The following is a 26529-nucleotide window of genomic DNA, read 5'->3' as shown; positions in this document are numbered from 1 at the left end:
AGGGTCAAAGGCTAAGAAAAATAAAAATAAAATTTTTTTAAAATTAATATATTGAACGTAACCATTAATAATCAAAAGATTTAAAATAGACAATAATTTTATATAATATGTAAATAAAAAAAAAACTTATAATAATATTCTAAAAAAGTTTTGTTCGACGATGATAATATCTTTTTAAATATAAATAACTAAATTACTTGTAAAAAATTTATCATCGTTTTGTTTCGAAATCTTGTTTTTATCGATATAAATGACTAAAAAATTAATGTAGTCAATATCTAATATTCTTATTTTATTATATTTAAGTTTATAATACTAAATATTAAACTATAATGCATAAAATATAAATAGTTAAATATGATATATATAATTAATAATTTCTTCTTATACTCAAGATAGTTTCCTTTCAAATAAATATAAAATGTAAAGCACATTAAAAACATATATTCAAGATAAATTTTTTATATAATTATGATTAATAAAAAATAATATATTAGTGAAATTTTAAACAACAATCAATAATGCAACACTTGAACTTATATTTGAGAATTACATATACAATAATTAATTTTTTAATTTTTAAAAATTAAAATTATTGAAAATAAAATTCACATAACAAAAAAAAACATGACAAGTAAGAGATATAACATATATAACAACAAAAAAAGAATATAATTGATTATTCGTAGAAATTTAAAATAGAAAATCTATAGAAACTTAAAAAATATGAGCAATTAATTGAAAAAACTAAATAAATATAAATAATAATAGTAATTTAAATAGAAAAAATTAAATAAAAACTTTACCTCTTTATAATTTCACAATATAAGGGCAAAAAAAAAAAAAAAAGATGGGTGGAGAAACTTAAAAAATAAAAAAAATTAAGTAAAATTGAATAGAGTTTGTAAGATCATTTTATTATTTTTTAATTATATTAATTATTATACATATATAAAAAAGTTCAAAATTTTTGGACGTGCCAGGCCGCCCCGCCCCCCCCCCCCCCCCCCCCCATTCCAAAGGGACGCTCCGCCCCTGATTGTGCCTATAATAGGCACCATTCGTTTTGAAATGGATGAATGTATCTGGGACACATAATTTATTCTTGGAAAACAACAATATCAACCTTCACCAAGCATAAATGTTTTACCCAACAAGTATTCTTATTATAAAATGAGTATGCAAACAAACCTTGTTAAAAAGTATTAATATATAAGGTCAAACATCCCTTCCCAATTTAATTTTCTTTATAGTATTATTAATTAAATAATACTAAACATTTCATTAATTAAACCCTTCTCCAGGTCTTCTTCATGAGCATCTGATACTCTCCTATTAATCATATGCTCTCACGAGCTGCCAACAGTTTTTCTTTATATATATATATATGTATGTATGTATATGATCGACAACTAACCTTCTCTAAATTAGTAAACTTTAATAATCAAATAATCGACATGATTAAGACATGTGATGGCTGTGTCCTTGGGCGGCACCAGTTGTAGTCTTTCTTTTTCAATTTTTTTTTATTATTTATAAAAAAAATAAACCCGACTTCTTTGAAGCATATATCACTGAATCAAGTATTCTCACAGGACAACAAGTTTGTTAAATCATTGTCTAAACTCAAAGTCTTCTTAGGGCGGCAGCCATAGGTCCTTGGTTTGGCTATCATATCACATGTTGTCCAAACAAGCACATGCATTGTGCCGCATTCTTTCTTTTCCTCCTTTCCTGGTTGGAGTCATGGTGCTCAAGTCATCTAAATTTCGGATTCAGGATTTACGCAGTTGAAGTGAATGATTAGTATAATTAAGCACCGATTGATTCGATGGGTTAATTTGGATAATGAAAAGCGTAAAACAATAGTAAAAATGAACATTTTAAGAAATAAAAAAATTGGAGTGATTAGACATTTAAGCTGAAGTACAAGGCATGAATGGGTGATTCATTTACCCTTCTTGTGAAAGTATAGGGAGGGTTGTCGGTTGGAGGAATTATTGACCTTTCGGCATCTAATGATGACAAGTACTATAATTGTATAGGAACTAGAATCCTGAGACCTTAATTTAACTTCTCAAGATGGAAAACAATCAGAGCAAAGTATTCTAAAAAAAGAAAGAACAATGTAGCATTATTTTCTCATCATTCACATCGCTTCTTTCCTCTTTTGTTTTCCCCAGAAAGAGTCACTATTTGTTTTTCCCTGTCTCAGTTTGTTGTCTGATAATTTGTAGAGAAAAGCCACATGGAAGTGTGTGTATGTACAAATTCTCAGTTGCAACTTGCTATAAAGAAAGAACCTAATGATTATTGGGCCGCAGGAATTGATCAGGAAAATGGAAGGAAGAAGGAAATTTTAGGCCAACCAGATGAAGGGTTTTTTCTTGGTGATACTGATAACATGGATTCTTAATTGAACAATTATTATAATATTTGCATGTTTGATTTCCAGGATTTCCAACTCGGGTAGGTATAAACAATTCAGCACCTTTCTCAACGGTTCCACAACTAGCCAAAGCCTGGTAACCCCCAAGGTGCCAAAAGAAGGAAAAGATCAAAAGGAATACTTGAAAGTCAAATGAAATAGAAAAAGAGGAAAAAGCAAAGTGGGGGGGAAGGGGTGAAGAAGAACATGGGAGAGTCCAAAACTACAATAAATTATTTTCAACAAAGTCACCATCTTACATGGTAAAAGGACCCTGCGCATGTAATCAAGCTTCAATAAAGTCAAAAAATGAAGGTGGGTTTGGATTTGTTCTTCTTATCATTATCCCACCACCTGCGCAAAGGCTTAAAACTGGTGTATCAGCTTAGACTGGTTCTCTCCCCAAACACTTTAAGAGGGGGAAACGCTCTCCTTATGACATCTGTCGACATTTGGTAGCTTCTTACTTGTTCTCTTGCCCTTGTGCTCATTGTCCCCTCCAATTCCTCTCTTTTGGACTCTTCCCCCCAACTCTGTCTCCGAACCATATATAAACAGAGTCACTCTTCAAGTTTCCACCCTGCAACTCATCTCTAAGAACCACACACATAGTTTCAAGACTCTTCTGGCCAAGATTTCCAAACTTCCATTGCTACAGCCATGATCCACTCAGACCCACCTCTCCTTAACCATTATGGAGCTCTTTTATGCCGCTCAACTCAATGTGATGAACCTCAAAGCCGGCTTATCATGGAAGAATGCCAACTTCCGTTAATAGACCTTAGGGGTCTAAGCAGTCGCGACGAAATGGTGAGAAAAGCTTGTGCTGCAGCCATTTATAGAGCATCATCAGAATGGGGTTTTTTCCAAGTGGTGAACCATGGCATTAGCCCTCGGCTACTCGAGAAGATGAGGAGTGAACAGGTGAAGTTGTTCCAAACACCCTTTGAAAGGAAAGCTAGTTGTAGACTTCTGAATAATTCTTACACGTGGGGAACTCCTACGGCCACTTGTCCTAAGCAATTCTCCTGGTCTGAGGCTTTCCATGTCCCTCTTACCAAGGTTTCAGATGAAGCTTGTTATGGAGAGTTTACGTCTTTAAGGTACTACGTTATTTCCAGTTGATTTGGAGTTGGACTCATCTCAAGGTTTAACTTGTTTGCATTGCCAGGTGCTAACGTATAACATGTTTTCCTATGATTTTCTACAGGGAAGTGATGACAGAATTTGCAGCTGCCATGTCAAAACTGGCAAGACTTCTTGCAGGGGTTCTGACAGAAAATTTGGGCCATGGAAAGGAAGTGATCGACAATATATGTGACGAAAGCACTTGCTTCCTTCGCCTGAACCACTACCCGGCCTGTCCAATATCTCCGGAGATTTCTGGTTTAGTGCCCCACACTGACAGCGATTTCCTAACAATCCTTTGTCAAGATCAGGTAGGAGGACTTCAACTCACGAAGGACTCCAAGTGGGTGACTGTCAAACCTAACCAAGATGCTCTTATAGTCAACATTGGAGACCTCTTCCAGGTAAAAAAACCCAAACCATACAAATCCAACTTCTTGAGTGGAATCAACATTTCCTTCACTATATAAAATATTTAACCAAACGGCAACCACAATAAATACAGGCATGGAGCAATGATGTTTACAAAAGCGTGGAGCATAAGGTGGTGACCAATGCAAAGATGGAGAGATACTCAATAGCTTATTTCCTGTGCCCCTCTTTCGATTCCTCCATCGGGAGCTTCAGAGAACCTTCCGTTTACAGAAAATTTACCTTCAGGGAATATAGAGACCAAGTTCAAGAAGATGTAAGAAAAACTGGCTATAAGGTTGGCCTTCCAAGGTTTCTACTTAAGGGCACAGAGGATTTTACAAGAAGTAATAAGGAGTCAAATACCAGACTATATATCCCAAGCATCACAGCCAACAGTTAAAAAAGATGAATACTACAATGCCTCTTGCTGCCAAAGTTGTTAGCCTTTAGGAATCTAATTAGCATAATTTAACAAGCAGAATCCAGAAGTGTTAAGACATTTTCCAGAGAAACTAATGTGTGATCATTGTACTAATAAGGTTTTGTAATCAATAGTGTATATAACTTTAGTCCTTACATTGCTTTCCTCTGAGAAGTAGTACATACTACTAGAATTTTATGATCATCTTTTCTAATTCTTTAACTATGGAATACAATCATAGACTATACCTGCCCACCGAATATTCCGACACTTATTCTATAAGAATGTTTACAAATGATTGAAAGCTCAAGATGCCTGTACCTTTTTACTAGCTAAAAGCCTAAGGGGGTAGGCAAATCTTTCTCAACTAGCAGGAACCCGCTATTTCAACTTTACATGGTATAAGTATAATCTGCGGCTGATACCCTCTTATTGTATCATTATTAAAAAAAGTCTTAAACCCTACAAGAATATTATACTCTTTTATTTAATTAAGTCTCTCATTTTTTTTATTATATTCAAATGAGTCTTTGAATTTTTATTTTTAAATCAAACAAACCCTTCAACTCAAGGAATTAGATTTAATGCTAGTCATCCTTTTTTTCACATGATTTATGATGTAACCACGTGATAAAATCAAAATTCACAATCGTTGATCATCGACGATATTGAATTAAATATAAAAAAAAAACCGTATCTTGATTTCTATTCTTTTATTTTTTTTTTAATTTGAGTCTAAAGATGTAGAATTTTTAAATTTTTGATTTTTTTTTTAGATTTGGAGAAAAAGAAAAAGATTTTAGGAATATTGTTTTGATTAAAAAAAGAGGGGAAGGCGAGAAATTGAAAAATGATTTTTTTTTTTTTTTGTGATTCCGATGCCGATTGACTGACGAGTTACAACCTCATCCACCACCATAATGTGTCACTTGCCACCTTACAATCTCATCCCCGTTAGATTCGTCACCATGTCAAGTGATCGACAACAATTATTGAGACTAACAACAATTATATTTCCATTAATGGCTTATTAAACTTTAAATAAAAAATAAAAAATTTATTTAAACGTAATAAAAAATTAAGATCCTATCTGAATAACAAAGCTATACCCTAAATGAAAAGTAAATCCTGACACAAGTTAAAAAAGAATAAAGGCCAAACTAAGAAGATTAATGAAACCAATCCGATGATGAACAGATCCTACGCATCATGTCTAAAACTGATCTCAAACAAATGCACGTGGAGGGTTGAACTAGCACAAAGTATTTTAACTCCAATTAAACAAAGTAAAAAAAGCAACCTGGCACACCATACCACCCAGGATTGCAATGATTTAAAAGCAAGAAAATACCTTGTGGACGTCAATTCACATTTTGTGATTGTAACTCCACTGCACCAGAAGGACCAGGCATAGTGTTTAATGATCATTGCATCACATGGCATGCTTTCACACCAAAGTGCTTTCAGTGTTAGTACAAATTCTGGGACTCTGAATGCATTAGTTCAGGCCATTTTGTCACTGCTCCTGGATGACATTTCAAAGACTTAGTTTCACTGCTGGAACGGCTGAATGCTCATCAGCAGTTTATTTTTCGGCCTAAGCACGTGTATCCTTGCAAACTAATAAAGCATGTGCATGCTGCAATGAGTATCAAGTCATAAAATTTATGGAAAAAGAACGAACCGAACCAATATGAGGTTGAGTGCAGAATTCTAATCAATCACCATCCGGTATATTCAAACTCAGACATTAACATCCATCCCACCCACCTTCACCACAAAGACAAAAGAACTAACATACAATGAACCAGGCTAAGTGTTGAATCATAATGCATAATGCCGCAGAATGACACTGGAAAGATTCATTGCTAAATGCTCAACAGCAGATTGGCAAGTTTTCACCAATCATCATGCAATATATGATATAACCTTGGGCATAGGAGATCCATCCCAGCTTCACCCCAAAGACAAGAACTAATGCACAAACAAACTAAAAAGCATTGATATGTTCTTGTACATGCATCTTTGGGGAGCAAAATCATTCTCCCATTGAACTAATCCATTTATACTTAGTCGTAATACACTTTTCAACAAAGTCTAGAGCATTTTCACATCTTGTAAGAATCTACATACATGAATTAAGGAACAATATAATTGATGTCTAAGCATAAACTGACAGCATAATCATTTAAGTTTTAAACCATCTGAATACTTACTTCTTTGTAAGAGTCAAACAAATAGTATATCCTTAAAATGGTTTTAAGCTTGGCAATAAGGCATTTGAATAAACTATTTGCCCAATATATATCAGATATAGGATACTAGCTATGTCTATCACATGTAGGCTGAGGTCACAATGCAGCAGGCTCCAAGATGTTGTTAGATATTATCATAATTTGTAAGTGTTTTTTTTTTCTAATTAATTAAGGTTAGTTAAACTCTTGCTGACCTGACACTTACATAAGCTAACTTCAAAAATAGCATTATAAAGTTGCAAAAGAACTTGTCACTTACACGAGTAACTTCAAACATTGCATTTCAACGATAGGAAACATTACCAATGACTAGGATAAATTGGGAAACAATTAACAGTGTATCATCATGGTTATGCGCTACTATTATTCAAATTGTTGACATTACCAAACAAAGCATATTTATTAAACTTAAAAATGGTATCACAAAAGCCTACAAGTTACCAAAATTTCCAAAGAATGATCAAACTAAAAGTGCGATAAAAGCTTCTGTGGACATAATAATTATCATTCAACCGCAATTATTTACAGATTTAAATGCACTTAACTGGAAGGATACTGCTCAACCCAAATGCACAATAACCTTTCACCTAGGCAGCATCACAAAGTATAGATCCCAACTGTACACAGTCCATGTATTATTCCTAAAACCATAAATCAGATTATAGTTTCTATAATAATATTACAGTAAGTTTTAGGTGCAAGTCATTGGTGTCCTTCAAAAAGTTGTAAACTCTGATTCATCTAAAACATTACAGGCAACATTTTCATGAATAATAAAAGAGAACGAAAAGGGAAAAATGACTAATTCTTTGCCTACTGGGCAAAATTACAAGTAGTTTTCATTAAATCTTTACAATTTAAAACAGAATTTAGCAACATGAAAGGCCAGATCTTACACATTGATACTTGAAAGAGGCTTTGTTCAAAAAGAAAAGTTACACATAATCAATTACGTATCATTGTATGGAGTCAGCTAAAATAGTATGAAAGAAAAAAAAAAAAAAACCCCAAAATACCTAGCATGCTGGTAAGCTGTACACTTTATAAACAATGATAGGCCAATGTAATAAGGTGCACCTAACAGACCGACACCACAGCAAAGATCTACTTAAAATGTCCTTTGGCAACTGTGGCACAATATATAATCAAGAAGATCAGGATTCGCCTTGGATTTCATGCTTATATCACAATATGAATAGTTATTAACATGCCTTGTGTTCTTATTCAATCAAGTAGCATTGCTACCTTATCCCTAAGTGTGCTCTTCTTCTTCGTCAAGGGGGCTGTTTCTTCTTTAACATCATTCTGACTTCCCTTTCCTAATTCATTGGCAAATGCCAGATCCTTTGTAAAAAATTCAGTCCTCTTCTCCTCCGCGGTTTTCTTTAATAGAGGACCTAAAAACAGATCCAGCATGTCCTGAGCAGGATCTCCTGTTCTGCTGGTATTGATGAAACGTTTTTCATCTGTCAGACTTTGAGTTGAATCATAAGTTGTTTCATGAGCAGGCAATCTTTGGTTATCATCAATAAGAGAACTTTCTGACTTGGTTTTGGAAGAAGCTGTGGTTGACAATTGCCTTCCAAATTCACATTCCCTAATTGATAATTCTTGCAGCTCTACGCCCTTATCAGCTTTGACATACTGTACATAAATTAGAGCAAATTGAGATATTTAATGCAATTTTTACAAAAGTAAAATTTCTATTTCATTTTAGTAGTGGTTTTAAGAACCGATTCACTGCTTGATCACTCAAATCATTCTCCTTGACCAATAGTAATGTTATGAACACACAATTGTATCAAAATTTAAAGACCAGAAGAAATACAATTATCAAACTTTTTTCCCTCCTTTAAAAATAGCAAAAAGCTCACCTCTTCGGCAATGCTCAACAAATCTTCTGGAGTCAGTTCCATGTCATCATCAGATGGAGATGGGATTTTACTATCCTTGCCACTTCTCAACCTACCACTCGTTGCTTTTCTTTTTCGCTGAAGAGAAGACTCCCGAACTTGTTTTTCCTGAAGCCCAATACTCATTTTCTTGTGTGAAGCAGTTTCAACATCACATGTTTCATCTTGTTGACTAATTTTTCTTCTCCTCTTCTTGGTTTCACCATTTTCACTAGGCAAGACAGCTTTTTTAGGCTGTTTTTTGGGCTTAGAATTGCCAGAGACAAGTCCATCCCCATCCTCTTGGATGCCACTGCTTTTATCTCCGCCGTCAGGCTTACTTGCCTTACCCTGCATCCACAGCGGCAATCGCCGTCTAGTCCCCTCACCACCACCAACTTCAACCATTTATTTTTCTTCCTTATTACAGGTTAACAAACCGCTTCGAAAAACTTCGAAACCCGAAGCTCCACTTGCTATACAAGACGAACAAGTAAAGCAACAAAACGAACACTACCCTGCAACAACAAAAGTGGAACAAATTTTAGTAACATTTCCATGACAGCAATGATCATTTTAACAATTGAAAACAGTGAGACAGTGAATCATAAAAGAATTAGACACCAATTAAAACGTTAAAAAATTACTCCAAAACTCAAATCAGAATCAATTTAACGTTTACGAAGATTGAAATTCCATTCAATTCAATTCAATTCCATTCTTTTTCTTTATTCTTCCTACATTTAAACCAAAAACTGAATTTCTTCAGGACCATAATCAAGAATCACCGCAATTATTACAATGAAACTGAAAGGAAAAAGAGAAGAACAAAAAAAAAAAAGGAAAATGATACTGTTTAAGGGCTTTGACGTACCTTAGCCCCACCGTCGACAACACCCACAATCAACCGACTCCATCTACCCGTCCAGAATTCGAGCAGCAAAGAGTTTTCCTTTTTGTTTTTCTTTTTCTTCCGTGTTATGGAAGATTTCGAACAAAACATTAATTTGTAATTTTTTTTTAAGGTCATAGGTGTCCAACGGTCGGGTAATTCAGAAGGCCCTTAGGACCAGTCCAATTTTAGGCCCAGTTTGTATTTACTATTAGGTTTGGGTTTTAGGCCCAAGCCTACTGTGGCCCATATCACCCCCCGGCAAACACGTGAAATCCAGCTCAGTTGGTATCAATTATTAGTCGTTAGCATAGATTTTCAGTTCGTGGCGGTCCACCAAAATTTCTCATTGAACAGCGACAAGCATTTCCATTCCAACATTTTCATTCTGGATCCGAGACACAGGCCCTGAGATATTTCAGTGTTGCAATTCGAAAAATAAATATAAATTAAGAGAAAAAAGAAGCAAATTATCAATGGCGGCCTTTATCAAGCTAGAAGATTCGCCTATGTTTCAAAAGCAGGTAACTCAAAAAGTTCTCCACATTTTTGTTATTACTCATTTGTGAGTCCAGAATTATATTTATTTTTTTGTTTCTTTTAATTTCCTAGCCAATCAATCGCTGCATAATTATTCTTTTTGAATCGGATTGTGATACAAATTCTAACCGTTTTAGTTGAATGAAAATCAGTTTCAATTGATTTTTTTTAAGTGAATAATCAAAATTCGATTAAATCCGTTGTTTGGATCCGTCGTGGTTTTGTTTTTTGGTTGAATCTGTGCTAATTAGCAGTTGTTTATTCCATTTTTTATTTATGAAAAAAATAGTGTTGGTCAAATAATGGCTTATTTTTATTTTGCCATATATAAATAGACTTCATGATTTCATTGGCATTTTTTTTTTTTGAATTATGAAAAAAAAAATTGGTTCTAATATGTTTGTTAATTGAACAGCTATGTTCTTTAGAGTTCACGGCTGATGAGTTGAAAGACCGCTGTCAAAGACTATACAAAGGAAGTAAGAAGTTTATGTATGTATCTCTCTCTCTCTCTTTCTCTCTGTATACGCACACACACACACATACATATACATATACATGTACATATATTTGCTAAAACTTTTACTTGTAGCATTGGATTTGCTTTGTCAATCTGTTAGAAATGCTTGGATTTAATTCATGTCAATCATAATTTATCTAGGTTTTGTTTTTCATGCTAGCAAGTTTTTCTTATAATATACAGAATTTCTATCTTTTTCACTCTTAGTACTAGTTTTGTACCTTTGATTACTATTTCTCTTGCCTCTTCCACATGATACTACCTGACAAATATTCTAAGTGCCCTGAATTCTACATTGAAAAACAGCAGTTTTGTATGGGTTCAAAATTTGGCCTCTGATGCCAATGTATCTTTGTTATGGCTGCCTTCTTTCCCTTAACATCTGACTTCCAGTTTGTCCTTTCTCCCCTGTATTGTATTATTTGTGCTACAATAATAATGTGGACATGATTAACTTTATTGCTGACAACCCAAAAAAAAAAGGGGAAAAAGGGTTCACATCAGCAATTTAAATTGTAACAATACAAAAAAATTAGCTAAGATTTCTCTCTCTGTTTCTGTGTATGTGTATATGTGTATACATTTATTCATTTCTTTATTTTGCTGTATCTCTATTTCTTTTGCAGGGCAGCTCTTGGAGAAGCATATAATGGAGAAACTAGCTTTGCTGATTCTTTAGAAGCATTTGGTGGTGGACAAGATGATCCTGTTAGTGTCTCTATAGGAGGTAGTCAATGTGTCTTCATACTACTTTTTAACTACAATGTTAGCTCGGTTGTTTTGTACAAATGAATCTTAATGATTTTGATTGGGTTTAAAGCTTTCATTCTAGTGTTACTAGTTTTGTCAATTACCGGATCATGAACACAGATGTGCATTTGACTCTGCACTGTGTGTGGTTTTTACTGCTCAGTGACTTCTGACAAGTAAATTTCTGTGATCAATCAATGGCAGAAAGCCAAAAACTATTAGACAAATTTGCTTTTTGGGTTTTTGCATATCAAATTCTATTGAAAGGCGATATCTTTTTCATTGTTTGATTTACAGTTGAAGCCCTTATGTTCATCTTGTTAGAGTATAATGTATTTAGAACATAAAGGAAAGAAGTGTTAGGAGATTCCATTGGGTGGCAAATGAAGTTAGTTTTCAGATCACTTGGTGAATAGTTAGAAGTATGCACTCTTATTCACAGTGCTAGATATGGTGAAGCAGCATATTGGACCTTTCTCACTTTAAAAGGAGAGGTCTTGGGTCTAAACAAGATGGGGGGATGAATGGATACATCTAGCCGTTCAGCTTACCTTAAAATATTCTTCTTCATTGAATGATGTCCCCCTGTTCCAGAGTTAAAAGTTAGGTGAGTAAATTGAGGTTTTAGACTTTTAGGAAAATGATTTTAATAATTTCTTAGGGAGAGGGAGGCCTTTGGAGGAGTGTGACTGGTGTAAAATATGTTGTAGGAAGACATTTAGCAGTGAGGCTGAATTATATGGGAGAGCACAATGGAAATGAGAAGCTTCTGTAAAGTTAGCTTTTCCATCTGGTTCAAATGCATATATATGGAATGCTTATTTTCTAGAGGATGGTGGAGAAATCTATTATACCATTATGAATGACAAATGAAGCTTGTGTTCTTACTTTGTTTGGTTTAGCTGTGGAAGGAAGCTACCTGTTAGTTGGGCTAGAGGATCTGAGTTCCCTGTGACCTTATTAACCTCGGACTGATGGAAACTTCCCAAAGTTGAACCAGGAATATTTTCTGTCAGGCGCTATGACAATGTGCTGATGGTGGTGCTAGTAAAATATTTTCCTCAATGAGTGCCTGGAATATCATGGTGTCTCTTAAGATCTTTGTTTGGAAGCTGGTTGGAACCATATTTTTGGGGATTTTAATTGAATAGAGATGGCATACGGTATGTGGGCGTTTTTCTGAAAACAAGATGGGTGAAACTGGTCTATGTTTTATTATTTCATTGTTTGGCTGCTGGAAAGAGATGGTCTGTATTTTTTTTCTACTCTTTATTCTGGCTGCCCTACATCTCATCTGGTGGTTGAGTTGTCTTGCTGGAAGAGATAGGGAGATAATCATTTTGGTCCATTAACTTACTAATTAGAGGCAACCTCTTTCATTTGAACTTGCTGCTTGTTCCCAAATGTTATAACCTCTGTTCCATTTTCCTAAATGGATATTTTATCAGGTCGTAGTCCACTTGCTTCTTAGGTGAGGTTGAGGTGATTTTGTATGTGTGCCAATTAATATTTTACCCCATTTGTTGTATCTCACATAATTTTACATATAAAAAATTAAAATATAAAATGATAAGGAATATGATGGGTCTGACTTTCAAAAACAAAATAGCTGCTTGTGATGTTGAAGATAGAATATTCTAGCTGAAAGATTGAAGATTTTACCTTAAGAACTTTTACATGTTTCCCTTTTCTAGGCCCGATCATGTCCAAGTTCATCAATGCCTTTCGTGAGCTTGCTAGCTATAAGGAGTTGCTACGTTCACAAGTGAGTATTAATTTACCATCCAAATAAAATGATTCTTTAATAACAAGGGGATAATTAGCCTTTGTTTCATTAATGCTTATACCAAATGTATCTATTTACTAGCAACACTTTAGCACATGCTATTTTCTTTGACCAGTAACATTCAGTTTTTCTTTTTCTTTCTTGAATTCATTGTGCATGATTACATAGTGTTTGGTGCGGCAGGTATATGTAGATCTGTATGACATATTCTTGAGTATGTTTTAAAGTTGTGTGAACTAATAAACCATGCGTGAAGGATTTGTTAGTGAGATTAGATTGGAAAATTATTCTTCAGATGTCACAATCACTTTACCTTTACCCTCAACATAAGTGTGAAAAGTTATTCTTAATGGGAAGATGAGCTTCTAGATGACAGATATCATGTGCCTTTAGAACTTGTGCTTATAGAAACATAGGTGTGTGTATATAAGGTATCAACTCCTTCAACCCGCTTTTAATGAGGAAATAAGCGGCTATATGGTAAAGAGGATGGACTTTTACCTTAGTTATATGCAATCTTACGACATTATCTTTTGAAATTGAAAATAGATTCAATGATCAGATTGTAGCTTCACTCTAAAAAAGTATTTAACATGTTAATTTCTACATATGCAGTTACTTTGTGAGTTCTTTAGTTGCTATCAGATGCCTTTGTGTTCAATCTGGTTAGGCTACCTTGCTCTTTAAAAATAATAGCACTAGTGGACACTGAACATATTTGCTGTGCGTGAAGAGGCTAACAATCTTGAGGCGCCTGCTGCATAACTTAAGACAAGCAATTTTTTTTTTTAAAATACTTCTTATATTTGACAGTCAGTATTACATTTGCCTCCTATCTTGTTACATGCCCGAGAGATTAGTTACTTGTCTTATGAATGTTCTTTTTGGGATGCTCATGCTCAATTTTGTATCTGAGATTTCAAAGAATACCTGTTACAGGTGGAGCATGTGTTAATTGATCGGCTAATGCACTTTATGACTGTTGATTTGCAAGAAGCAAAGGTAAAGATAAGCTGTTCACTGAAATTTGTTTTTCTAAAATTGCTGATTTGATCATCAATTTCTTTGGAATTGACATTATTATTATTAAGCCTACTTTCTCCAGTCTATATGTGTGTACATTAAACTTTTTAAAATTTAAAGGAAACTGGGTCAGTGAGAGAGGAACTTAATCACTCCTTTGTTGAAAATTTTCGTTGAAACCTTGGCTCCATGTGCTTGAAATGGGGGTTGTTAAAGAGAGCCACACTTTCTTTGGATTTTCTTGTAAATCTTTAAATTCCACATTTGTGCACTTTATGACATAGGATGACCAATTTCTGTGAAACACATAACTTTGGTTTTGTAGCAAAAGATTGCTCGTCATGTTCTTCATTTTTTTGTCTATTGATGTGATATGTTCTGATTAGTTAAGACACTTTTGAGGAGGCCTTACCTCATTGAAATCTTTCCACCACTATAAACAATCCTTCACATCGCACTTTTGAGGTCTTTTTACTTCTATAGTTTAGTATTTTCATTTTTTCTTGTCTTCCCACCTCCTTTTATTTCAACTTAAATGTTTGACGCTTCTTCCTTTTTTTTTTTCTGATTATCTGTTACCACATTATGCATCCATGTATTTTGCTTCTAGCCTAAAAAAATAGGTTTTATTTGTTATTTTTTGAACTCTAAGTAAAAATGTTACTTTACTTTTGCCATGTACTTTTTTATATTAATTTTTCTTTGTTTCCTTTTTTATCATCTTTGGAAATGAAGCCCTTTCTAACATAATTGAGCAATCCTCCTTGGAATCTGAAATTCAGAATGTTGAGGAAAATATAGGACCCTCAAATTAATGGAAGAACCAATGATTGAGCCATATGATGTTCCTTTTTTGCACAAGAGATATTACAGTGTTTCTTATCCAATTTATGGCATTACTAAGTCTTTTAGGAGAGATTGTATATTGCCAACATAAGCACTCATTGTGGATGAACATAATGGATCTACATGTTCATAAATGTGGAAACCAAATATTTTCAGGATTGGTTGAAATGCGTCCTTAAAATGCATTTAATTTAGATGGTGGGACTGTGGGAGATTGGGAGGTAGCAAAAAATCAGATGAAAAACGTAATGGTTGCATTCATTATTGAAGAACTCAACATTTTTTAATAACTTTTCTTTCTTGCTAATTAGGGTAGAGTCTAGAGCTAAATTCATGTCTTCACTCCCCCTCCCCTCCCAATTTGTCTCATAGCTTTTATCCTCTGTCTTTTGCAGGAGTCTCGTCGGCGGTTTGACAAAGCTATCAATGCATATGATCAGGTATTAAAGACAATTAAAACTTCCTTTCTGGCTTAATTATTGAATTTGGATATCAGTAAGGGAAAATACTGATTATTTAAAATTTTTTTGTAATGCATATTTAATCATTTAGTCATGTAGAAAACCTTTTGTATTAATGACAGTTTGGATCTCTTCATTGTTTCTCTCTCTCTCTCTCGGTGTTCATTTCTTCTGTGCTCTGAAATCTAGATATCCCTTGCAGCCGACAGATATATTGCTAGTTTACTATCTTGAACATTATGTGGCTAACATTAATGAAGATGTCTCATTTCTAAATAAGCTCTCCAATGAATTTACTAATACAGGTGCTGAGAATATAAATGTGATGCAGATGGATATGCCTTGTAGAAGTTTTAACATTATAGACATTAGAAGCTTCATGTTCCTGATTCCTGTAAAATATAATGCTTTTCACTAAATGGTCTGTAATGCCACTCTGCCAGGCACGTGAAAAGTTTGTGTCATTGAAGAGGAATACACGAGGAGATATTGTTGCTGAGCTAGAGGAGGTATGCTCTTTCCTTGTTGTGTAATTATTGACTTCTCGCATGTTTTTAAAAAGGTTGAGAGATGCCATTCTTATACTATCCTTTGTATGTTTCACTTGTTCTTTCATTATAATGCTATACCGAATCTGGTTCACTAATTAGTTTACAGATACTGTTTCAGTACCATTAAAAAGAAAAAGGAAAAAAGAAAAGAAACCTGTTTCACTGGACCATAGACTATGAATCTGAAATTTTTTTAGCTTGTAATTGTTGCAATCCTCTATGTTTTTGGAACTATATATCCTGATGTGTTGTGTCTACTTTCTTGACAACTTACATGAATGATTGATTTATATCTTTGCTTACGTGCATTTCAAGAAATTATGCTTCCAGTTACCAACTAATTTTTGCATAATCCGGCCTTTTCTGCTTAGAATGTCCATTACTTTGTTTCCAGTATCTAATAGCTCATACAGGGTGGTTTTTGCTAATAAAGGCATTATTTGTTCACATTATACCATGTCATTATCCCATCCCTTATGTTTTGTTTTCTTGATAACTGTCCAAACTTGTCTGCAGAGTGCAGTTGTCTTTTCATCATAAAATTAACCTTGCTTGTATTCTGAGTTGAATTGGATTGGATGTTGTTTCTGACAGGATCTACAGAATTCAAAATCTGCTTTTGAGAGAAGCCGCTTCAATTTAGTATGTTAACTACAGCTACAAATCTCCCAGTTTATTTAGTTTAAAGTTATATTTCCATTTTATTTCATTCTTCATTTGGTGACTTTTCGTTGTGCTTTAAGGAAAACAGGTAAATGCGCTGATGAATATAGAAGCAAAAAAGAAGTATGAGTTTCTGGAATCTATAAGTGCAATTATGGATGCCCATCTTAGATATTTTAAGCTGGTTTGTATTTCTTTTTATAATTTGTTTCTTAATTTTTCTCCCTAGACTGAGTTTTTTATACAAGTCATTGTGTGTGGACTAAATATGATTGATTTCTTTTTGTCATAGGGGTATGACTTATTGAGCCAGTTAGAGCCATTTATTCACCAGGTAATATTTTATCTTTTATATCATAGAAAAATGAGAGGAAGGTGTTGTTACTACTGTCCAATTAATTGGATTATTTATTAACTGAGGGTTGTTCTTTTCCATGATGTTAAACAAGTTAATGACATGTAGTCAGTTGAACCATTGATTTTTGGAAAATTCTCCACAGAAGAGTTAGCACTCCAAATAGCTATGAGTATAGTGTTGGATGCTTGTATTGGCGATTATAAATGAATTTTGATTTACCTAAATAATCCATGCAATTTTGGGAACACTTGCTCTTCGTATAGAGACTATTTATATGCATACTTCTTCCTTATTCTCTTTTCTGTTTGCAAGCATATGATTATTCATTTATTTGTGAATGTTCACAGTTACAATGTGTAAAGAGATAGGCACAGACACAGACAGAGACAGCTTTGTGTTGTGTTTTATTTTATTTTTTTTGGGAGATTCCATTTCAAATGACACTCTTTGTCTGTGTAAATGCATTAAAATTTATCATATGCTAGAACCATCTAGTTGTGTACTTAATCCTTCATTGAGATTCTTGAATTCTTTCTGTTAGATGTGCATGTTGTGTGTAGAATCTGTGGACGCTTGTCATTTTGAATTTTGAACAGGTGGCTTTGTGATCCCATGCCCTTACCCTGCCTGTCCTTGTCATTGAATCTAACATAATCTGATTCGATTGCTTTGCTATAAGGTCTCAATTGATGAATGCATTGACTTTTCTATAACAGGTATTGACATATGCTCAACAATCAAAAGAATTAGCAAATGCTGAGCAAGATAAGCTTGAAAAGCGTATACAAGAATTCAGGACTCAAGCTGAGATAGACAGTTTGCGAGCTTCTAGTAACCTAGAGCCTTCAACAAGTGCTGATCGCATTCATGTTATTGGCATGAATTCGGACAAAAACATAGAAGCAATTATGCAGTCCTCAACAAATGGGGAGGTGAGTGATTGATCTTCATAGTCTTTTTCTTAAGCTGGTATTTTCATATTGGCATCATCTCTATTTCATCAATGGTATTACTTGGAGAAATGGAATAAACTTCTTTTTTTCATTGATTTGCAGGTCCAGACAATCAAACAAGGATATTTGTTAAAACGTTCTTCAAGTTTGAGGGGAGATTGGAAGAGGAGGTTCTTTGTACTTGATAGTCAAGGGACTTTATACTATTATAGGAATAAGGGTATCAAACCAATGGTATGTTATATTACCTTTTACTGTCATTGGTTGATCTCTTTTAATTATTATTGTTGATAATGGGGACATGTACCTTCACCTGGATTTTAGTGTTAATGGTTGCTAATTTATGCTTTTGGCAAATTTGAGGATGTTTGACATAGATAATTAAGTGCTTGTATGGTTTTATTGCACTACGACAGTCTTTTTCTGACTGAGAGAAGTAGAGAGAAAAGAAGTGATGGAGAGAGATGATTAATTCGTTTTGAGATAGCAAGCTTAGAAGAGAACAGACCAGACCTATCATTTCTCTTTGCCCCAATTTTCATCTCTCCAAATGTGGTTTGATTGGCAGAGCAAAGAGACTAGTTAATGTAATTCTACTTGGTTTTTCAATAAAATCCAACAGAGGTAGTGATAAAATGTGTGTCAAAAACTCTATATCTAAACAAGAGACATTGAAATTTATATCACGTCACTTATTTCATTTCTTTACTGTCAGTCCTCATCTCTCATATTAATTAAAACAGACGGTAATTTTGGATATGCTCAAAATGGTAAAAAGCTGTATCTACCTGAAAAATTAAGATATTTAAACCTTCTTTTTCAGCCAGTTCTTCCAAAGTGTTTGAGCTCAACTGTTTAGAAACCTGCATGGACTTTCTTTATTCTATAATTGAAATTAAATATTATAGAGGTAAGGTGCATTATGTTTCTTTTTTCTGGTAGAAAGAGAGAAAGAAAGGCTTTTAAGTTGCACGAGTATACTTTATCATAAACTTTTGATTTGCCAGTGGGGTGTGCATTACTTTTCTTTTTACCTGTAGATTGATTGCTTGTTCAGTTGTGTTTATAGGTAGAGCTAACTCTTATGCATAATCTTTTGACTTCTAATTGCTAGGAACTTATTCTTTAAGATAGCTAGAGCAAAAGTACTTATAGGCTGTCCAAGTATCTAGCGCCTAATGCTATTTCACATGTTTATTATTGTATATATGTATATGTTTATACATGAGTGTTTATGACATTGGCAACCTGAAAGGCCACTACATCTTTTTAAGTGGTTCATTTTTCCCCTAATAGAGTGTTCGGTTTAGTGTTTTCTCCTTTTGTACATTTCTATTTTGAAATTGCTTAGATATTCAGATATTTGAATTGATTTGAAAACCGACAAGCATGATATGTATAGATAGAAGATTGCATGCAAGAGTGGGTTCTATGAAAGAAGTATTACATAAATTCTCTGGTTTTACAGAAATGTGATTGAAAAATGAAACATTCATGAGCTTATGTTGTGAAAATGATCTTGATGAGGCATGATATTTACTTTATTTGCTTTATTTCCAGGGCTCTCACCATCATTACACTGGTTCAGCTGAACAAAATAGTGGTGTATTTGCTAGATTTCGTGCAAGGCATAATCGGTCATCATCATTTAACGAAGAAACTTTGGGCTGTCATACTGTTGATCTTCATACTTCAACAATAAAGATGGATGCAGAGGATACAGATTTACGACTTTGTTTCAGAATTATATCTCCACTGAAAACTTACACATTGCAGGTGATTTAATTGATTTTGGTCATTGGAATTTTTTCACTTCACTTTTGCTGAACTTATCAAGGGGATGATCCTAAAAATAGCAAAGTTGCAATATGACACATTTAGCTGATCATAAATAGTATGTATAGGCTTAGTATATTGTTCTTGCTGGTATTGTTGGACATTTGCTTGTGACTTAATGTGTACGATCAGTTATCTTATGAAGCCTTAATTTTAGCTATTTAAGATTGACTAAAGTTTGAACCCCTGATCTAATGTTGCAAGATGAAGGTACTAGGCACGTAAATGTATTTTGCTAGGTTGCTGTTTTAGCAAGGTGTTGAACAGTTTATAATAAATCACTTTAATATCTTCAGGATTGAAAAAAAAATTGGAAAATGCAATCAATTTCCGTAACAATTTTATAGAATGGAATTATTTGAAAGATGAAGCAGGTTGTATAGCCTCTCCATATGTTGCTAGCATTTATTTTCAATGATACAGAAGATGCCAGTGCGAAATCAGAATCAAAAGTACCAAAACTGAAAATTTATACTTCTGTTAGAATAGTAAACCCATAGGATCAATGACATGATGATTCTGCCAGTGTATGAGCTTGAGTTTAAATGCATTGCAGACATTTTGAGATAGATAAAGGGAAAAAATCACTACAATTCACCAAAGGAGTGCGAACAAGGCTAATTTTAACAGAACAAATGATCTAATGCACCAAATATGAAAATGAAAGAAGTTTAGTGAAGAGACATGAGGAAAGCTGGTGATAAGTTGTTTTGATACATTATCCACCAGAAGTATCTGGACAGTTTGGAATGCCATAAAAACAATTTGACGAAGTCTAGAAATGTGTGGAATTAGAGTATTTGTTGTAAGGAGGTCCTCAAGAAAATCCAAAGAAGAAAGGCAGTTGCCCTTGGTGAAGCCCTATTGAGATTAAAAAATGATTAGGTTATGTGGCGCTAACTTGGTTGACAAATTTGTTTATTTAGATTTTAATGACTGAAAAATGCTTGATGAATGGAGGAAGTGTACAATAGTGCTGATTTATAAGATCTGCTGTGATTTTCAAAGTCTTTTACTTCTTTTTTGGATAAGCCTGATTTTATCAAAGTTGCTCTAATTATGCCCTTTCCTGTTTCGTTATATTAATGAAAGCAAAATTGGAATGGAAGTGTTCCTAAACAATAGCTTTTATTCCTTGCTGCCTATAACTTTGCACTCCCACCAGCATAATATGGTGCCCCTAAAAAGAGCGAGAAGCATGGATGAAATTCTCTCGTACAAACTTGAGTGTGAAACAAATTATTCAATTAGATCTTGAATTAGATAATTGAATATAAGGAAAACAAAGGAAAATATTTTTCAAACTTTCTAAATTATGCTCGAAATTGATGTTTTCTTTGTGATTTTTATGCTATACTTTTTGTCAAACTGGTTCGGGCAGGCTGAAAATGGGGCAGATAGAATGGACTGGGTAAACAAGATAACTGCAGTTATTACATCTCTTTTGAATTCTCATATCCTGCAGCAGGTACTTTTTTTCCTTTTAAAGCCATTTTTTTAAATGATATTGAAAAAGTAATTCACATGAAATTGTTACTACCACTAATTTGTTTGTCTGTTGTGGCTGCATCATGGAAAAAAGCATGTGGACAATAATGATTATGCTTGCCGAGCTACTTCTGATGTTAGGTCACTTGATAGCCTTGGTAGTTTAGAGATTGACCGGATAGGAAACAGAGCAGAGCCTGTTTCTTCAGTCTTTAGAGAAATTCCTGGAAATGATATTTGTGCAGAGTGCAGTGCTCCTGAACCCGATTGGGCATCTCTCAATCTTGGCATATTATTATGCATTGAATGCTCAGGTGTTCATCGGAATCTTGGTGTTCACATTTCAAAGGTGCAATTTGTTTGAATTTATGGCCTCTTTTTTTTGCTTGTAGTATTTGTTAATTTTTGCTATAATCGTTTTGAATTTATATCAATAATCAACATTTGGTCTTCTAGCTGTTTGAGGTCTATTAGAAACATGGAGCTCATTCCCTTGATACCACTAAAAATTAGTGTCCACTGTTAGCTGATGTACCTTTTTTAAGCTTCCAAAATTTTATTTCCATAGCAGGGAATTGAACAGTATTAGGTTGCAGCTTCTTACTATTCTTGGTATTGTTGTTTTGGATATTACACTTTCCACCTTTTACTTTCATGAAACTACACTAAATGCATATACCATGTCTTAATTATTACTACCTGGGCAATCGGTGTGCGCAGGTAAGAATTCCTCCATTTTAGATGACATATATTAGATTGTTGAATTTAATTTCACATTATCGCCTTTTAAAGTGCCTAATTCCCTTCATATCCTACACGATTGGGTGCTGCACCAGGCTGTTATGCAATTTCAAACCAGCTTCTATACTTACAACTGACTTTGCTGTCACTGATTTATAAGTAGTTTGCCCATATCTGGTGGACAATATGAGTCATGCTGTTAAATTCCTTACTCTGAATTTCATGAGTTGAATGACAGTTTGCTTACTATTTTAAGTAGCAAAATAAGGAAAATTTAACAGTCAAAAGAACAGATAGGAGGGACCAGGCAGATAATAAGGTTTCATTCATTTTAAGAGTCTCCAATAAAAGAATACTCTTCTACTTTGTGCAGGTGAGATCTTTGACGTTAGATGTCAAAGTGTGGGAACCTTCAATCGTGGAATTATTTCGTACTCTGGGCAATGCTTATTGTAACTCTGTATGGGAAGGTTCTCTCCTTAAGAATGAAAGGTAAGATTTCCTCAGGTTAAACAGCAAATAAAATGCTGCTATTACAAATCTGTTAATTTGTGAATGCTATTCCTTTGGCTAATTGTAAATTTATAATTGTTTATATCTCATAGAAGCATCCAGTGTTAAACATATGGTATAGAAGATCAGGCAAGGAAGAAAAAATTAATTTGCTTTATTATTATTATTATTATTATTATTATTTATTTTCTCAGCATTAAGTTTGCTTTATTTGTCTTCCTATCTTGTTAAATATAGATTTTGTATGATTGGGGCATTGTTTTTCTCTATTATTTGTTTCTCAGAAAACAAATTTTGTATTTTTCCCTTTTCGTATGTTAGTTTTAATGTGATATCTAAAAATCTTCTCTAAATAATTTAAATTAGGTTAACATAATATCTTAATTATGAGGAAGTATAGAAATCCTATAACCTTTGGTGGTCTTTTTGTGTTCAAAAAATAGTTTACACCTAAAACCACTTTTGTCATTATTTGAAATTAAAAATATTTATGCCTTATAGATGATAAACAAAATTATCATAACAAGTAAGAATTCTTATTGAAACAACGTTAAGGAGCTAAGTACAAAAATAACATAATGTCTATTAAACATGTTGTCTCTTGAGAGAAATCATGGTCATACTTAAAAATACACTGATCCAACTTGTATAACATTTCTTAGCACATGGATCAGCAGCAGCTTTATGTTTACACATGCTTAAACTTTGTCATCTCAGATCTTCCGAAATGTAATTTATAAAAGTAGGGAACAGTTCATGAAGAGATGTCCCACTCCTTCGTCTAGTCATATTTTTGAAGCAACTATTTTTCATTACCATTTTTTTTGCCAACAAGAATTACTGTCTAAGATGACATTGAAGTGTTAAGTGAAAGGATTGTTTCTTATCAATATATTTAATTCTTATGCTTTATCTTGAAAATGATGAGCTTTTAAAATGGAAAAAGTTGTCTTTTTTGTTAAAATAGTATTTAATATAATGAGGGTATATTTTACTCTTTTTGTTTTTGAGAAAAAAAAAATCCCCTCATCCTATTTTGTTTTCGTTCTTGTCTGCATTAATATGACATAGGATAAGAGTTATTGCATCCTTTTCTCTTCCTTATTGCACCCTTTTGCCCCTCATAACTAGTGTGTCAAATATGCCCAAAAGGTTCGCTGTTTTTGTTAGTTATGTTAGCTTGATAATCATCTAAGTTGTTATATGTGAATTTGAGGAAATGAAAGATGGTAATGGTTGAATTGATGATTGGTAACTGGTTAACTGGATAGCTTCATTTGTTTTCTAGTAGCTATTGATACAATAGTCTGCTTTCTAATTCCTGTTGGATGTAATTCTTTGCAGAGTGGATGATACAAATGCTATTAGCACATCAATTATAAAACCATGTGCCAAAGATGCTATTTCCCATAAAGAGAAATACATTCATGCTAAGGTATTCGGTTGCATTTTATTTCTCTTGTTCTCCATGCACTGAAATTCATGTTTCCCATCTATGCATTGCTTTATTTCCTTCTTCTTCCTTGTCTCCCAGTCCTCCTTGCATTGTGCCATTTAACTCATGGGGTGGTTGGCTGGGTTTTTAGTCAGCAGGGATCTTCTTCTAGCATATTTGCTGCTTGAAGTAATAGCAGGAAAAAAATGTGGTATTATTTAAAATATTAGTCTTCTGCTACTCGTAATCACTTCTACATTGATCTGTGGATTATTTAGCTTCTTATGCAAGAAAGAAAAGGATCTTTCTAGGACATTATGTGTTACTCTTCATATTTTAGATTATTTCTTGTTGCTTTCTCTGTTCTATATGCCTGAAGTTGTATTTAAGCTGAAAAGCAGGTGCATAGGCACACATACACACCTATCCCTTTAGAAAATATGCCAATTATCGTCAATGAAAACACCATGGTGTTTAGATTAGTCTTTCATCTCTCACACTGCTATGATAAGAGGTGTGAATTTTAATACAAAGCCTAACATCATTCCTTGCTCTTAACCAGTATGTAGAAAAATTGCTAATCATCAGAGATGGAACACTACCTGGAGTTCCTCCTAACTCAACAAACATCTGGCAAGCAGTTAAGACGGATAATTTACGAGAAGTATATCGTCTAATTGCAATGTCAGACACCAATATCATCAATACCACCTTTGATGATGTTGTTAGCATTGAGTCGTATCACCATATTGATGCACAAGATTCATCACTTGATGGCCACAAAGAGGAAAGGAAACAGTATGATCCATCAGCCTGTCAGAGAATCAAGGATTCAAATGACCCAGGGAATTGTCTACAAGGTTGTTCAGTGTTGCATCTGGCATGCCAATGTGGCAATCCTGTGATGGTTGAACTGCTGCTGCAATTTGGTGCTGATATAAATATGCGCGACTTCCATGGCAGGACTCCTTTGCACTATTGCATTTCTATTGGGAACAACACATTTGCAAAGCATCTACTAAGAAGGTAGGCTGCATATTTTGCATAAACACTTACGCATAAGAAATCTGAAAGTTCAGACAAATAGACGTGTCCTAGCCTGAATGTTACTAATTTTAGCATGGCCTCCAACCCAAAAGTCAATATTAAGTGAGGGGACCTTTTTCTACATATGCCCAAGATCACTGTAGTACACCTCTTACATGGGACTCAACATACACCTGCACCATGGGACAACTCTCTTGCCAATCCTAGCACCCTTGTCAGGGTGAACCACACCGGGGTTTGATGCTGTGGTGCCCCTGTCCGCATGATAGTATTCTTAGAGTGGCTCTGATACCAGTCACAAGCTTGGGCCTCAACCTAAAAGTTTATGCCTTTAGGTTAAGGTGGTCAACCCTTTATATATGTCTAAGATCACTTTAGTACACATATGATGTGGTCATGTCTAAAGTGGTATTAGAGTCATTTTGGGGGTACTATCATGTGGACTCGAGGGTACTTTGGCTCTGGATCACACATGGTGGTGTGAGTCCCCTTAATGAGATGTCATTGGTCTAGAGGGCTGTCACGTGGTGTAGGTGTGTGCTGAGTTTCATTTTGTATGTGTACAAGCTATAAATAATGCTTACCATATTAAAATCCTTACTTTATATACATATATACATATATGTTCCTAAATCTGGAGATTGAAGCTTTACTAGAGTAGATCATACCAAATTATTCATTAAACCTATTTCATATGGTTAACAGACTTTCATCGTTCAGTATCTTGATTTCTCTGCTAAAATAGTGCTTGATAAAGAGGATTTATATAAGTTAAGGATTGCCTTCGAATGTAATACTGCAGCATTTATTAGTCTCATCTCTCTTGGCTAAGTGGATTTAATTTGCCAATACTACACAGAGGTGCTCGACCATCAATTAAAGATGGTGGGGGATTAAGCGCATTAGAGAGGGCTATGGAGAAGGGAGCAATCACAGATGAGGAGCTATTTATTTTGCTCAGCGAAAGCCAGTGAAAGAGACTTGGTTTCCTCAAATGTGTAAGCCTGCTTCTGTTCCCGTGATTTTCACTTATGTTGGCTGTTGTTGCCTATTACCAGAATAAGAGCCTTTGATCCTCTTCGAATCTGTTGACGTTTTCTACTGAATTATTTCTCCTATGCTTAAAAACTAGATGCAGTCTTGAGTGCTAATTTGCTCCTGTTGTGCTTCGAATGATTTTTTTTTCCTCTGTTGATTGTATTTCCAAATTTTTACAAACTAATGTCTCTAAAATTCAGGGGAAAATTAAATTTGATGGTCAGTTGGTTGTATGTAACAATATATTTAAGGCATAATGGCCAATTTTCCTTGATTGTTTCCTGAATCCAGTTTCAGATTATTTAACCATAGCGAAAAGTTATTATGTTGTCTTAAAGTTTGCTGCATGGGGTCACAGAGATTGGGCTCTGTTATCTTGCAAAGAACTTAATACACACACACACACACACACACGTGTTAGCTAAAACACCCTTCATCAACAAACTTAAAATCCAATGAATACTACAATTTCATATGATGTTCCAACCATGAAATTTGATTTGCAAAAGAAATCACAAATGTATCTAGTGATTTACAATGGAAAGTTATT

The 26529-nt window shown here is 34.1% G+C and overlaps 3 protein-coding genes across 4 annotated transcripts; 2 read left to right on the top strand and 1 right to left on the bottom strand.

Annotated features, from left to right (window-relative positions):
- Positions 1-2954: 2954 nt before the first annotated feature.
- On the top strand, positions 2955-4602 carry LOC18610057 (gibberellin 2-beta-dioxygenase 8-like). Its single transcript, XM_007045504.3, has 3 exons — positions 2955-3531; positions 3639-3960; positions 4062-4602. Exons 1-3 carry the CDS (start codon positions 3089-3091, stop codon positions 4368-4370), a joined length of 1074 nt encoding a protein of 357 aa, XP_007045566.1. The 5' UTR covers positions 2955-3088; the 3' UTR covers positions 4371-4602.
- A 2834-nt stretch (positions 4603-7436) lies between these two features.
- Positions 7437-9546, bottom strand: LOC18610055 (uncharacterized). The gene is made up of 3 exons (XM_007045500.3): positions 9413-9546; positions 8521-9056; positions 7437-8290 (listed from the first exon to the last, which is right to left on the bottom strand). The coding sequence occupies exons 2-3, from the start codon at positions 8944-8946 to the stop codon at positions 7871-7873; spliced, it is 846 nt and encodes a 281-aa protein (XP_007045562.3). The 5' UTR covers positions 8947-9056; positions 9413-9546; the 3' UTR covers positions 7437-7870.
- Positions 9547-9723: 177 nt separating this feature from the next.
- Positions 9724-26265, top strand: LOC18610053 (ADP-ribosylation factor GTPase-activating protein AGD4-like). Of its 2 annotated transcripts, XM_007045496.3 has the most exons (19): positions 9724-9954; positions 10386-10462; positions 11117-11217; positions 12935-13005; positions 13966-14028; positions 15291-15335; positions 15800-15865; positions 16502-16549; positions 16659-16754; positions 16863-16904; positions 17645-17860; positions 17984-18115; positions 19442-19657; positions 21099-21185; positions 21300-21554; positions 22320-22438; positions 23804-23894; positions 24457-24920; positions 25801-26265. In XM_007045496.3, the coding sequence occupies exons 1-19, from the start codon at positions 9907-9909 to the stop codon at positions 25913-25915; spliced, it is 2352 nt and encodes a 783-aa protein (XP_007045558.3). In that variant the 5' UTR covers positions 9724-9906; the 3' UTR covers positions 25916-26265. The 2 variants fall into 2 exon arrangements, with proteins under 2 accessions (XP_007045558.3, XP_088659533.1); XM_088803407.1 differs by lacking the exon at positions 9724-9954 and having other exon boundaries at positions 11122-11217.
- Positions 26266-26529: the final 264 nt, after the last annotated feature.

Source organism: Theobroma cacao, chromosome 2, assembly GCF_053813885.1.
Source record: "Theobroma cacao isolate CCN51 chromosome 2, ASM5381388v1, whole genome shotgun sequence".
Lineage (NCBI taxonomy): Eukaryota > Viridiplantae > Streptophyta > Magnoliopsida > Malvales > Malvaceae > Theobroma > Theobroma cacao.
The sequence above is the reverse complement of the archived record's forward strand: the minus strand, read 5'-3'. Positions and strand labels throughout refer to the sequence as shown.

Coding starts and splice junctions, on each gene's coding strand:
- LOC18610053 (XM_007045496.3), top strand. CDS start 9,907: ATGGCGGCCTTTATCAAGCTAGAAGATTCGCCTATGTTTCAAAAGCAG. Junction 11,218..12,934: donor TGTTAGTGTCTCTATAGGAG/GTAGTCAATGTG, acceptor TCCCTTTTCTAG/GCCCGATCATGTCCAAGTTC. Junction 21,555..22,319: donor TTGGTGTTCACATTTCAAAG/GTGCAATTTGTT, acceptor TACTTTGTGCAG/GTGAGATCTTTGACGTTAGA.
- LOC18610055 (XM_007045500.3), bottom strand. CDS start 8,946: ATGGTTGAAGTTGGTGGTGGTGAGGGGACTAGACGGCGATTGCCGCTG. Junction 8,291..8,520: donor TGTTGAGCATTGCCGAAGAG/GTGAGCTTTTTG, acceptor ATTTATGTACAG/TATGTCAAAGCTGATAAGGG.
- LOC18610057 (XM_007045504.3), top strand. CDS start 3,089: ATGATCCACTCAGACCCACCTCTCCTTAACCATTATGGAGCTCTTTTA. Junction 3,532..3,638: donor GGAGAGTTTACGTCTTTAAG/GTACTACGTTAT, acceptor GATTTTCTACAG/GGAAGTGATGACAGAATTTG. Junction 3,961..4,061: donor ACATTGGAGACCTCTTCCAG/GTAAAAAAACCC, acceptor CAATAAATACAG/GCATGGAGCAATGATGTTTA.